Source organism: Ahaetulla prasina, chromosome 4 (genome assembly GCF_028640845.1).
Source record: "Ahaetulla prasina isolate Xishuangbanna chromosome 4, ASM2864084v1, whole genome shotgun sequence".
In the NCBI taxonomy this organism is placed as follows: Eukaryota; Metazoa; Chordata; class Lepidosauria; order Squamata; family Colubridae; genus Ahaetulla; species Ahaetulla prasina.
Window position 1 is genome coordinate 29,206,848 of NC_080542.1, and position 13,547 is coordinate 29,220,394.

The window sequence follows — 13,547 nt, forward strand, 5'->3', positions numbered from 1 at the left end:
TTGACAAATTCACCATCAGTCAATTGCAAAAGGTAAAAAAAAAAACTTACTCAAAACAGCTTCCATCCTGTGACAATATCCATAACACTATCAAACATCAGGATCTGCTTATCCCAGGTCCTTGGAAAGGACTTTATAGGTAGACAAAAATGCCAAACCCAGTCTGAATATCTGGCTGACTATGCAATGAACCATAATAATAATAATAACAATAATTGGATTATGTATGAAATTGGCATTCTATTTTCATTTCTCAAATTCCAAGACATTTTCGAGCAGCTACAAATTTAACCTATGTTTTGGGTAATGCAGAAAGTTAATCAAATAATAAAAACAAATAGGCTGGTGGAAAAGAAATTGTATTTCTCAGTTCTTTACATGGGGTGAAATTTATTGTGAGACCGGTAGGAAAAAGTGTGGTAGCATTTCGGTTTTGTATGTGACAAAGGATGTTATATCTGGAAGGTGATTTGATATATCTTGAGGTTTTTCCTTTTCCCCACAGTTGGGCTATGAAATAGCTAGTCCTTCCTCTTTCTTAAATAGTAGGTATGTTTTATAGCAATTTATAACATTCATATTTGTAAAGGTTCTATTATTATGCTTTCTTTAGTTTTTATATAAACTGAATAGTTTGATGAAGTTAGTCATCTGCCAAATAATTTTTGTTGATGCTCTAGGTTAGAATAAGAATTAGACACCTTTCTTAGAAATGATCTACTAAAATAAAACTTCCTTTATAGTATGGTGCCTAAGAATTACCAGCATATTACAGCCTTGACATTTGCAACAAAAGAAATTAATGAAAAGCATCAGATTTTATCCAATTTTACTATGGGCTTCCACATCTTTGACAGTTATTTCAATGCAAAATGGAGTTATCATGCAGTGATACAACTCCTATCTTCATTGAAGAACTTTTTCCCCAATTTTAAATGTGGCATCCAAAATAATCTGATGGCAGTCATTGGAGGACTGGATCCAGATGTTTCCCTTTATGTAGCAACTGTTTTGGATATCTACAAAATTCCACAGGTAAGACATATTTCTTTCTGTTTATGTGTAAAACATCTGTGCAATACTGGACCTGAGACAAAAGTCTATATGCAGAGATATCCAGTGATATCCTTTTTTAATCAGTAAGATATATATGCTAAAAAATATCCAATGTTGAAGCAATTTGGGGAAAAAAAGGAAGAAAAATAACACACTAATTCTTTGCCATACTGATGTTTATAGCTTATATCATTGAATTCTTAATGACATGGAGGCAGAATATAGAAAAAGAATAATAATAATAACCATCAACATTGACAAATTCACCATCAGTCAATTGCAAAAGGTAAAAAAAAAAACTTACTCAGAACAGCTTCCATCCTGTGACAATATCCATAACACTATCAAACATCAGGATCTGCTTATCCCAGGTCCTTGGAAAGGACTTTATAGGTAGACAAAAATGCCAAACCCAGTCTGAACATCTGGCTGACTATGCAATGAACCATAATAATAATAATAACAATAACTGGATTATGTGTATGACATAGAAAGATTAAATGGATTAAGATAGAGTTATGTATTTCCAAGCCTTTGAATGAGTCTGGTTTAATAGATAAATTAATGAGAGGAACACTATAAAGGAACACTATAATTCCCATTACGTCTTTTGCCAAAATTCTTACCTGTTAAGTGCCTCTTCTGAACCCACACCAGTAATACATTAAGAGGTGTCAAAGCGCAGGGAAAATAATTCTCCATTTATACTATCACCAAAAATGTTACATTTTAATATGATTTTGGTTGCTTTTAAAATAATGAACAAAAATGGAGACAAGGAAAACATAAAAATAATACATTGTCAAAGAAAAGAAAAATATACACAGAAAGTGCTTTAAAAATGGAAAATACAGCAAAACGGGGGGGCAGAGGTCGACCGCGAGGTGCCTCACTTGTGGGGTCCCACAGGGGTCGATTCTCTCGCCCCTGCTGTTCAACATCTACATGAAGCCGTTGGGTGAGATCATCAGTGGTTTCGGGATGAGATACCAGCAGTACGCTGATGACACCCAGCTGTACTTTTCCACCCCGGGCCACCCCAATGAAGTTGTTGAAGTGCTGTCCCGGTGTTTGGAAGCCGTACGGGTCTGGATGGGGAGAAACAGGCTCAAGCTTAATCCCTCCAAGACGGAGTGCTGTGGATGCTGGCATCCCGATTCAGTCAGCTGCAGCCGCAGCTGGCTGTCGGAGGCGAGTTATTGGCCCCAAAGGATAGGGTGCGCAACTTAGGTGTCCTCCTGGATGATCGGCTGTCGTTTGAAGACCATTTGACGGCCGTCTCCAGGAGGGCCTTCCACCAGGTTCGCCTGGTTCGGCAGTTGTGCCCCTTCCTTGATCGGGATGCCTTATGCACAGTCACTCATGTGCTCGTTACCTCTCGCTTGGATTACTGTAATGCTCTCTACATGGGGCTCCCCTTGAAGTGCACTCGGAGGCTTCAGTTAGTCCAGAATGCAGCTGCGCGGGTCATAGAGGGAGCTACGCGTAGCTCCCATGTAACACCGCTCCTGCGCAGACTGCACTGGCTGCCTGTGGCCTTTCGAGTGCACTTTAAGGTGTTGGTTACGATCTTTAAAGCGCTCCATGGCTTAGGACCTGGGTACTTATGGGACCGCCTGCTGTTACCACATGCCTCCCACCAACCCGTACGCTCCCATAGAGAGGGACTTCTCAGGGTGCCGTCCGCCAAACAATGTCGGCTGGCGGCCCCCAGGGGAAGGGCCTTCTCTGTGGGGGCTCCCACACTCTGGAACGAGCTTCCCCCGGGTTTACGTCAAATACCTGACCTTCGGACATTCCGTCGCGAACTGAAGACACATCTCTTTATTCACGCGGGGCTGGCTTAAATTGGATTTTTAATGTGAAATTTTATTAATTTTTAAACGGGGTTTTTAGTTTACGGTAATTTTAATTTCAGGCTAATTTTAAATAAGTTTTTTAAATGGTATTTTAACCTGTATATTTGTATTGTTGGTTTTATCTTGCCTGTACACCGCCCTGAGTCCTTCGGGAGAAGGGCGGTATAAAACTCAAATAAATAAATAAAATAAAGAAAAAGAAAAAGAAATAAAATATAACATTTTATCAATAAAGAATTACCATTCTAAGCAGGATTATGTAATATAATTATTAAAACATATATATTTATAATAGATTTAAGTAACTATCATTATTATACTTTTTTATTCTGCTGAATTTTGTATAAATGAGTTTATCCATACAAATATTACCTACATTTATAGGCAATCTGCTCATAGGTGACAAATGTAATCGGATTCTCCATCCATTAGAGTGAAATAGAGCATACATTTTTTTTTAATGCTGCGTTGCTACAATGTTGGGAAAAGGTGACCACTCACAAAATGAAAATTATTCCCAGATTAATTTATAATGTAAAATGAATTCCAGTTTATATATATTTATATCTGAAAAATGTTTCCACAGAAATAAATTCTGAGAATATCTTCAAGTAAATACAGATACTAATTAGTAATTTCTAATACATGAGGGATGATTTAATTTTCCAAATCTGGAGCTATATCATTAAGTTTACCTATTGTCAACTAATAAATATAGGAAGACAACAGTGTTAATTTTGTGATTTGGGAAATACACACACACACACACACACACACACACACACACAGAGAGAGAGAGAGAGAGAGAGTTGGTTGGATGGACAGCATTAGGATCTAAATAAACTAAAACCCTACAGTCTCTGGAATCAATTAGATAGAAACTTAAGAAATATAGTGTCTAATAAAAAATATTCAATCTTTTTTCCCATGCTAAATTGACTTTATGGGGAAAACTAAAAATTGGGAAATTGAACCATTCACTTTTAACAAAATGAATGATAATGAAGATGAATTTTTAACAAACTCTGTGTTAAGAGATAAATATTATTTTCAAATGGCAATGTTTAAAAATACAAAAACTTTTTAACAATGATGTTTGGACAATGTTTCATGTCATCATCATTGGACTCTTCTCCTTTACCTCCATATCTCTCTTTAGCTCATATATGGTTCTCCTCCAGTGATGGATGATAAAACCCCAGGACTGCCTTTCTATCAGATGGTGCCCAGAGAATCAATCCAATATGTAGTAACCGTTCCAGTCCGGTTTCCGGCCCGGTTACAGCACTGAGACGGCTTTGGTCGCGTTGGTGGATGATCTCTGGAGGGCCAGGGATAGGGGTTGTTCCTCTGCCCTGGTCCTATTAGACCTCTCAGCGGCTTTTGATACCATCGACCATGGTATCCTGCTGCGCCGGTTGGAGGGATTGGGAGTGAGAGGCACCGTTTATCGGTGGTTCTCCTCCTATCTCTCCGACCGGTCGCAGACGGTGTTGACGGGGGGGCAGAGGTCGACCCCGAGGTGCCTCACTTGTGGGGTGCCGCAGGGGTCAATTCTCTCGCCCCTTCTGTTCAACATCTATATGAAGCCGCTGGGTGAGATCATCAATGGTTTCGGTGTGAGGTACCAGCTGTACGTGGATGACACCCAGCTGTACTTTTCCACACCGGGCCACCCCAACGAAGCCATTGAAGTGCTGTCCCGGTGTTTGGAAGCCGTACAGGTCTGGATGGGGAGAAACAGGCTCAAGCTCAATCCCTCCAAGACGGAGTGGCTGTGGATGCCGGCATCCTGGTACAGTCAGCTGAGTCCACGGCTGACTGTTGGGAGCGAGTCATTGGCCCCGATGGAGAGGGTGCGCAACTTGGGCGTTCTCCTGGATGAACGGCTGTCTTTTGAAGATCACCTGATGGCCGTCTCCAGGAGAGCTTTCCACCAGGTTCGCCTGGTGCGCCAGTTGCGCCCCTTTCTAGACCGGGATGCCTTGTGCACAGTCACTCACGCCCTCGTGACATCTCATCTGGATTACTGCAATGCTCTCTACATGGGGCTCCCCTTGAGGAGCATCCGGAGGCTTCAGTTAGTCCAGAATGCGGCTGCGCGGGTGATAGAGGGAGCCCCTCGTGGCTCCCGTGTGACACCTATCCTGCGCAGACTGCACTGGCTACCTGTGGCCTTCCGGGTGCGCTTCAAGGTTTTGGTGACCATCTTCAAAGCGCTCCATGGCATAGGGCCGGGCTACCTACGGGACCGCCTACTGCTACCAAATACCTCTCACCGACCCGTGCGCTCTCACATAGAGGGACTCCTCAGGGTGCCGTCAGCGAGACAGTGTCGTCTGGCGACACCCAGGGGAAGGGCCTTCTCTGTGGGGGCTCCCGCCCTCTGGAACGAACTCCCCCCAGGACTTCGTCAACTTCCGGACCTCCGAACCTTCCGTCGCGAGCTTAAAACACATTTATTCATCTGCGCAGGACTGGACTAGATTTTAAATTTATAGGGGTTTTAAATTGGTTTTAATATTTATACTATTTTTAATAATTTGGCTTTTAGAATAAGTTTTTTAATGATTATCTTAATTTGTACATATATGTTTTATCTGCCTGTGAACCGCCCTGAGTCCTCCGGGAGATAGAGCGGTATACAAATACGAATAATTTTTTTTAAAAAATGTAGGGATTCTTTCTTTACTTCTGCATTTCAGATGGTTTTGGATCGGTATCATTGCTATGGATAATGATGATGGAGAAAGATTTATACGAACAGTTGTACCTCTGTTCTCCCAGAGTGGTTTTTGTTTTTCTTTTATAGAAAAAATTCCTAAAACATTTTTTGATATTGATGGAAGAGAAAATATGGTAAAGGGAGCAAGAATACATGATAAAATCATGCTCAGTGAAGCCAATGTATTAGTTGTCAATGGAGATTCTTATTCTATGGGTATTTTTAGATGGTTTCCATACCTATCTGAACAAGAACATGTTACTGAGAATCCAAAAGGTAAGGTGTGGATACTAACAGCAGAGGTGGAACTCACTTCATTTGTTTTTCAAAAGGATTGGGATGCAGAATTTTTCAATGGAGCTTTGTTTTTTGTAGTACACTCCAATGATCTACCAGATTTTGAGCAGTTTCTTAAAAATCAAAACCCAACAAACCACAACACAGATGGCTTTATCGTGGACTTCTGGCAACAGGCTTTTGGTTGTGTGTTTCGAAATCAACATATAGATCAAGTGAAAGGAAAAATTTGCACAGGGAAAGAGGACCTGAAGAGTCTTCCTGCGACTTTCTTTGAAATGCAAATGACTGGTCACAGCTACAATGTCTACAATGCTGTTTATGTAGTGGCCCATGCTTTAAATCACATGTTTTCAATTGCAGGATTCACATATAATGGAAAAAGAATGGCTAAAGAAGTAAAAGTTAAGGTTCATGACTTGTGGAAGGTAATTTTTGAAATAAGTTTAGTTCTTTCCCCATTCAACCAAGTTGAAAGAGTTTTCTTATTGCAATCTATTTGGGACCTAAATCAGATTAATGGTAGCAAGCACAGCTTCTTCTACTATATGTCCCAAGACTCATTTATTTTTGTTTTGAAGAGTAGAAAGAGATAGACACTTCCAGCAGATTTGAGAAGGAAATCACATTTCCAATGTCATTTGTACTATATTATAAATATATGAATTCATTTTACATTTTACAATGTTGTGTAATGTTATCCCTGTGCTCAGCACTGCAATTCTTCTACTGCTGTAAAGTTCCAGCACTAAACAAAGAAGCTGGTGAAAAATGCAAAAGCTAGAATGGCTATATGTCTAGTTTAAAAGTACAAGGCAAATATAGTTTAACATTGAATATATATTTGATAGAACAGCATTTTATTTTTGTCATTGGCCAATAAAAGTATAATCAGTAAATAAGTGCCACCAATCTATCCCTTTACAACAGAACTATTAGCAATCATTTGTGGATGAAGCTTATTTCCAATGTCATTTGTCTTGAACAATAAATATATGAATTCATCTTCCAAAAGATTACCCTTTGCTGTTACCCTTTGCCTCCCACCGACCCGTACGCTCACACAGAGAGGGTCTCCTCAGGGTGCCGTCCGCCAAACAATGTCGGCTGGCGGCCCCCAGGAGTAGGGCCTTCTCTGTGGGGGCAGTGACGCTCTGGAACGAACTTCCCCCCGGCCTGCGTCAAGTGCCTGATCTTCGGACCTTCCGTCGTGAGCTCAAAACATATTTATTCATTAAAGTGGGACTGGCATAATTAGGGATGTATTTTAATTGGGTTTTTTAATATTTTTTAACTTCTTAATTTAAATTTTAATAATCAGCCTTTAAAATTTGCTCTTTTTAATTGTTGTTTTAAATTGTATACATTCTTGTTTTATTTTGGCTGTATACCGCCCTGAGTCCTTCGGGAGAAGGGCGGTATAAAAATTTAATAAATAAATAAATAAATAAAAATAAAACCATTGTTGATTTGTATAGTTTATCCCTATGCTCACTGTTGAAATCTTTCTTAAGCTGTGAAGGTGATGTACAACAACTAGTAAACTGGTGAGAAAATTATTAGGTAGAAAGGAAATTATTTAACTTGACATATGTATTTGATAACATCTGCAACTAGAGTGTAAAGAGCATATTCAAGTTTGGATTTAAGAATGGTGTGGTGGCCTAGAGTTGGAGCTCTTGCCTCACAATTAGGAGTCTGTGAGTTCAAGCCTAGGTAGAGGCAGATATTTCTCTCTCTGGGCACACTGAGAATATACAATATCTGCTGAAAAAAACCCTCCACATTGGCAATAGAAAGAGTCAGTAAATGCTCAGCTCCATTCAGTTGCCCAGACTCCACCCCTCGAGGGATTATGGGGTCATTAAAAGAAGATGATTGAAGTCTAGATTTTTAGAGTTCAGTATGACAGCATCAGTAAAATTGAAATTTCTGAAAAGAAAAATCAAATTATGGGTGTTCTATCCACTCTTGTTGACCTTATCTTTTATTTTTGTCTTTTCTCTTTCAATCCAGCTCCACCAGTTTGTTAGGACCATCTCCTTCAACCATAGTGCTGGGGAAACCATCACTTTTAACCAGGATGGAGAGTTGGTAGCTGGGTTTGATGTGATTAACTGGGTTGTTTCTCCCAACCAGTCCTTTCAATGTGTGAAAGTTGGAAGGATGGACCCTCAGGCCCTTCCAGACAAAATGTTCACCATCAATGATAATACTATAACATGGCATAGTTGGTTTAATCAGGTATAATTTGTTGTTGTTTGAAAAGACACATCTCTCAGAAGAAATTCCATGTACATTAAAGTCAAATATTGTTTTAGTTTAATGTAGTTCACTAGGAGATGTATAACAAATGAATTTCAATCAACTTTTGTACTTTTTTAATGCTACTGATTGAATTGAAATAGTTACAGGAGACTAGAGCAAATACACATTTTATTCTCTTACCAGAAAAAGCTGGTAATGACTTAAATACATTCTATTAAAATACAAAAAAAGTTACTTTATGTTTATTTAAGAAGAAATGTACAGTTCATATTATCTTTGTCATTACTTCTCTTCTAAACTTTTATTGCTCATTAGACTGCATAAGAAAAAATCCCTCCCTTTTTTTTTTTTTTTTTTTTTTTATTCAAAAAGTTTTTATTGGTCAAAAAAGGTTTATACAAATACATATCAGGTATGGTAAATTTTCATTTTTCTTATGCAAGATAAGAATTTTACTCAAATTTTTTAACACATACAACAGCCATATGGCAAGCAGGTGACACGAAGTAGCTAAGTTTACAAATCTTAAATACGTAATAAAGAAGGGTCAGGAATAAACAGAATATCGTACAAAAGAGAATAAGGAAAACCAACACAATCCCAAATATCTTTATCACTTCCTAGTTTTGGATCTCAGAACTCTGGGTTCAGCCTGACCCAACTCCAGGGCCGCAACAGCGGCAGCCGCCTCCGCCCCATGGTCTATAACCTCCCCTTCTTCAATTCCTGGGTCATCTGATTCCAGGAGGGCTTTGTGTTCCTCCACGTAGGCCATAGCCTCCAATTGTACTAATTTTTTCGTAATGCCCTCCGGAAAATCATCAATCCCTCTGGCATCAGCCATCTGAAGCCCACTCCCTTCTGGTACAATTTGCTTGACAAAAAGTAATATTTCTTTCTCATTTCACGTACCTGTCTGGGAATCTGCCTCAGAATGGCTATCTCCCTGCCCCTGTAAATCAGTGCCCCACTCCTATGTTTTTTAAGAATTTCATCTCGTCTCTCTTCTCACAAATTTGACATGAACCTCTCTGGGAACTGCATGCGTGCGTGCATATTGTGAATTAACTCTATAAACTCGATCCACATCCCAATTCATGAAATCAACACCTCTCCCAAGAAATTCTCCCAACAATTTAGTCACAACATCTCTCAAATCTTCTTGGTCCACTTCTTCCAAATTTTGAAACCTAAGGAAATAAGACATTTTATCCATCTGTAGTCCAAGCACAGCATTGCCTGTCGTCTCCTCTCTTTTCTGCACTGCCCGCATCTCACCCTGCAGACCTTCCACTTTCTGCTTGTTTTCTGCTGAGACTTGTTGAGTATCCTTTAAATCCTTTTGGATAGTCACAATTTCTACTCTTATTTCCGTTTGGCCTCTTTGCAAATCATCCAATTTCTTGTCCATATTAGATAACTTTTCCAAAATTCTCTCCATCTCTCCAGCAGTTGGTCTCTGACCTTTTGCCATTTGAAAAAAAAATACAAAATCCTCAGGCAAGCACAGTATCCTTGTAATTTCCTCCGGATCCACCAGGGGGCACTCACAGGAGCAACGAGTCCAGAGTACAGTTAGTCAACCAGGAAGCCGAAGGGAAGTGATGTCATCAAGATTCTCATAGTGAAGGCGGAAGCTGGACTCCACCACTGTTCCCCAGAGGAGGGGCCACAAACCCTCCCCCCTAAATTTCTCCATCACCTCTTCTCTCCAGAGCTCCACAAAACCGGTAATCTTCTTATTTTAAGTTCTCCTCTCTCCAGAATGACTCGTGCTCCTTCCAGCCGCAGGGGAGAAAAACCCCCCCGCACTCCGGAGCACTCCACTGCCACCGATATCCCTTCCTTCTCCATTCCTCAATTCTTCTCCGTTCCCTGTTCACCACCAGGCTGCTGCAGTTATAAATCCAAAGCCCCGGTGTCACCGGGCACAGCGGCCCAGGCGACGACCAAAATAATGGCCGTGGCCCGTGGCCTCCAGACCCCGCCGAGCCTAGGACGCGCCAGCATCGGTCCCCACAGTCCTGTATGTCGGCTGGGAGACCCCTGGCGAGCCGTCCGTACGGCAGGTGTCCTTTTCGGAACACCTGGCCCCTGAGGGCCTCGGCGGCGGCCGGATTCGGGCACTGGAGGCAGGAGAAGCCTCCAGACGACCGTTGCCGCTGGACACCGGAAGTCGTCTCCAAAATCCCTCCCTTTTTATGGCCTTGTAATTCTTTAATTTGGGGTAAAGTGAGGGTGATTGGATAGAGCTGAGCATTTACTAGCCAGATGCCCTTTTTGACACCATGCAGGGTTTCCAGCAGATATTTTTTCTTTGCATCGTAGGAGAGACAAACATCTGCCAGTACCTAGGACTGAACTCAGTGGAACACAGCCCTGAGTGTGGCTGATAACTTTAGGACTCTCTTGCCATTTTTTTAACTTTGCATTATTTTTATATGGCCTTTATGGTCTCTTTCATTTTAAACCATCCAGAGTTACATACAATGAACAGGTGGTGAATAAATTTGATTAATAATAAATACATAAATAAAATGAATTAATATTTATTATTCATATAATATTGGACCCCTAATCTGATGGGAATATTTGAAAAGGATATTTATTTATTAAATTGATATGCTGCCCATCTCCATGAAACAGCAAATCTGGGCGATTTTCAACAAAATGTAATTATATTAGTCACAACCAGTCTCTCTGTGCAGTGCAGTGTCTTGTGTACTTTTTCTATGTTTCATTTACAAGAAGTTGTAAATACACAAGATCTTTCCCTGCATTTCTTTTTGCAACTTTGAGAACATTTACTCGTGAGAAATTTTCAGAAGAAGATAGTTTACAGGTTAAGATTTAATCTGTTGATTTTTTTTTGTTTGTTTGTTGTGGGAGGATTAGGCACAACCCATCTCTCTGTGCAGTCAGAGTTGCAATCCAGGTTCGAGGAAGAAAATGAGGGAGGGGCAGCCATTTTGTTGCTTTGATTGCATTCCATGTCTTCAAGGGAAGATTTCAAGCAAGAAGGGTAAGCATCTTAATACGACTTTTTATCAGTCATGTATGATACAACATGCGATGATCCACGCCAATATACTAGACATAAGTAAGATGCCAAGATATTCGGAAATATTAGACAAACAGGGAAAACTTAAAAATATTCAGACATTAAAGGAACAGGGAATATCGATAGATTGGTGGCCATATTTACAATTGCAATCCAGATATAAGTAGAACTCAAATTTCATGCATCAGTCTCAGGAGACATTTCGTTATCCTATTGGAAGTTGTGAGTTTTTTCTCTTCTATTCTGTACCTGCAGGTATTGCCATGTCCACTGTCCAGGAATTTTTGTCTTTCTTATAAACAATTGTTAAATCTGGTGTGTTATGTAGCAGGTGTCTGTTTTTCAAATTCCATTTGAATTTAAAGTAAAGTACCTTCTTCATTTTTTAATCCTTTGTTTATTTTATTGTCCAACCAGTTCTTGCTTGCAGGTAAATAATATTGCTTGCAGATGTTCCAAAGCACCAACTAGATGGTTAACTATTTCTTCAGCTTCTTCTTCTTCTGTATCATCATCATCATCATCATCTCTTACATTGTTTTTTGTCTCTTACTTTTTGGAGATTTTTTTTAAAAAAATAGGCAAATATTTTAAACTGCCAAAGTTTTTATTTAATGGATGAAGTATTGTACAGATTGCGCAGTCCTGATAAAAATAGTTCAATTAATTAGAATTACATGTCACAAGTACTAAATTAATTTATAGTTAATTTACTAAATTATTTTTAGCTAATTATATATCCAACATACATATGAAAAATAATACAGATGAAAACTAGAAAAATAATAAAAAGGATTTCTCTCTCTTTCCCTCCCTCCCTCCCCCCCTCCGTCATATCCATAATTATTTATGCATGCAGACATAAATATGCATATAATTTTATTCCCTTTTTGTCTGGAGATATATAGGCATGCATGGAAGGAAAGGAAAATATAGAGGTAGTCCTCCTGTAACAACAGTGATTAAGCAAATCACTATGGGTTGTTAAGTGAGAATATCACATGGTCACCAATTGCAAGCTCCTGCCAGCTTTCCCATTGACTTTGCTTGTAGGAATCCAGCAGGGAAGGTTACAGATGTTGATTATGTAATATGCAATTCCTTGTGATTTGTTTGCAAGTTTTATATCAGAAAGTGAATTTTTATTTCCCCCCCAGATATAAATGATTGCTATAAATGTTCAGATGAAAACTATCCAAGCAAGACTCAGGATTTCTGCATACCCAAAACTGAAAGTTTTCTGTCTTTTGAAGAACCTTTGGGACTTTGCTTAGGATTATTTGCTGTTTCCTTTGCTCTGATTACAGTCTCTGTGTTTGGAATATTTCTGAAGCACCATCACACTCCCATTGTCATAGCCAACAACCAGGACCTCACCTATGCTCTCCTAATTTCCCTCCTGCTCTGCTTTTTATCAGCTTTGCTTTTTATCAACCGGCCTGGGAAGGTCTTGTGTCTCCTCTGCCAAACCACTTTTAGTATAATCTTCTCAGTGGCTGTTTCTTGTGTGCTGGCAAAAACCATCATAGTTGTTCTGGCTTTTTTTGCCACCAAGCCAGGATCTATATTGAGAAAATGGGTAGGGAAAAAACTTGCCAATTCCATTGTTCTTTCCTCTTCTCTTATTCAATTAGTTATATGTATTATATGGCTGTCAACCTCTCCTCCTTTCCCAGATATTGATATGCATTCAATGGAGGATCAAATTGTTCTGGAATGTAATCAAGGTTCTAAGACTATGTTTTATTTTGTGCTGAGCTATCTGGGCTTTTTGGCCATAGTGAGTTTCACAGTGGCCTTTTTTGCCAGGAAGTTACCAGATACTTTTAATGAAGCCAAGTTTATCACATTCAGTATGTTGGTTTTCTGCAGTGTTTGGTTATCCTTTGTTCCAACTTATCTGAGCACTAAAGGAAAATATATGGTAGCTGTGGAGATCTTCCCTATCTTAACCTCCAGTGCTGGACTGCTAGGGTGCATTTTCCTTCCTAAGTGTTTCATTATTTTGTGGAAGCCTGAGCTGAACAGTAGGAAACAGTTAATAAAAAGGAAGAAATAGTGTTTTGCTAATCATTTACAATCTGGTTCTCTGGATGTTTTTCTTCCCTTGTTTCCTATGTATAACTTTTTCGCTTTTCCTTTTGAGTTAAATATTATGCATGGCTGAATGAAACATTTTTTTTTTTATATTTAAATGAATTAGTTAGATTTACTTTTTGTGAAAAAATATCTATCATCTAACTGAATTTCAAAAATGAGTTGAGCACGCATCTTAGCTTAG

At 39.4% G+C, this 13,547-nt stretch overlaps 1 protein-coding gene across 1 annotated transcript; it reads left to right on the forward strand.

Annotated features, from left to right (window-relative positions):
• The first annotated feature begins 744 nt into the window (after positions 1 to 744).
• LOC131198110 (vomeronasal type-2 receptor 26-like) lies at positions 745 to 13,325 on the forward strand. Its single transcript, XM_058182618.1, has 6 exons — positions 745 to 1,035; positions 4,075 to 4,181; positions 5,621 to 6,365; positions 7,954 to 8,181; positions 11,101 to 11,227; positions 12,424 to 13,325. The coding sequence occupies exons 1-6, from the start codon at positions 745 to 747 to the stop codon at positions 13,323 to 13,325; spliced, it is 2,400 nt and encodes a 799-aa protein (XP_058038601.1).
• Positions 13,326 to 13,547: the final 222 nt, after the last annotated feature.

What these genes read in the sequence shown, in the direction of transcription:
- LOC131198110 (XM_058182618.1), top strand. Translation starts at nt 745, where the DNA reads ATGGTGCCTAAGAATTACCAGCATATTACAGCCTTGACATTTGCAACA. An exon ending in ATATCTACAAAATTCCACAG is followed by an intron (nt 1,036 to 4,074) that starts GTAAGACATATT and finishes ATCTCTCTTTAG; the next exon opens with CTCATATATGGTTCTCCTCC. An exon ending in GTAGTAACCGTTCCAGTCCG is followed by an intron (nt 4,182 to 5,620) that starts GTTTCCGGCCCG and finishes TCTGCATTTCAG; the next exon opens with ATGGTTTTGGATCGGTATCA.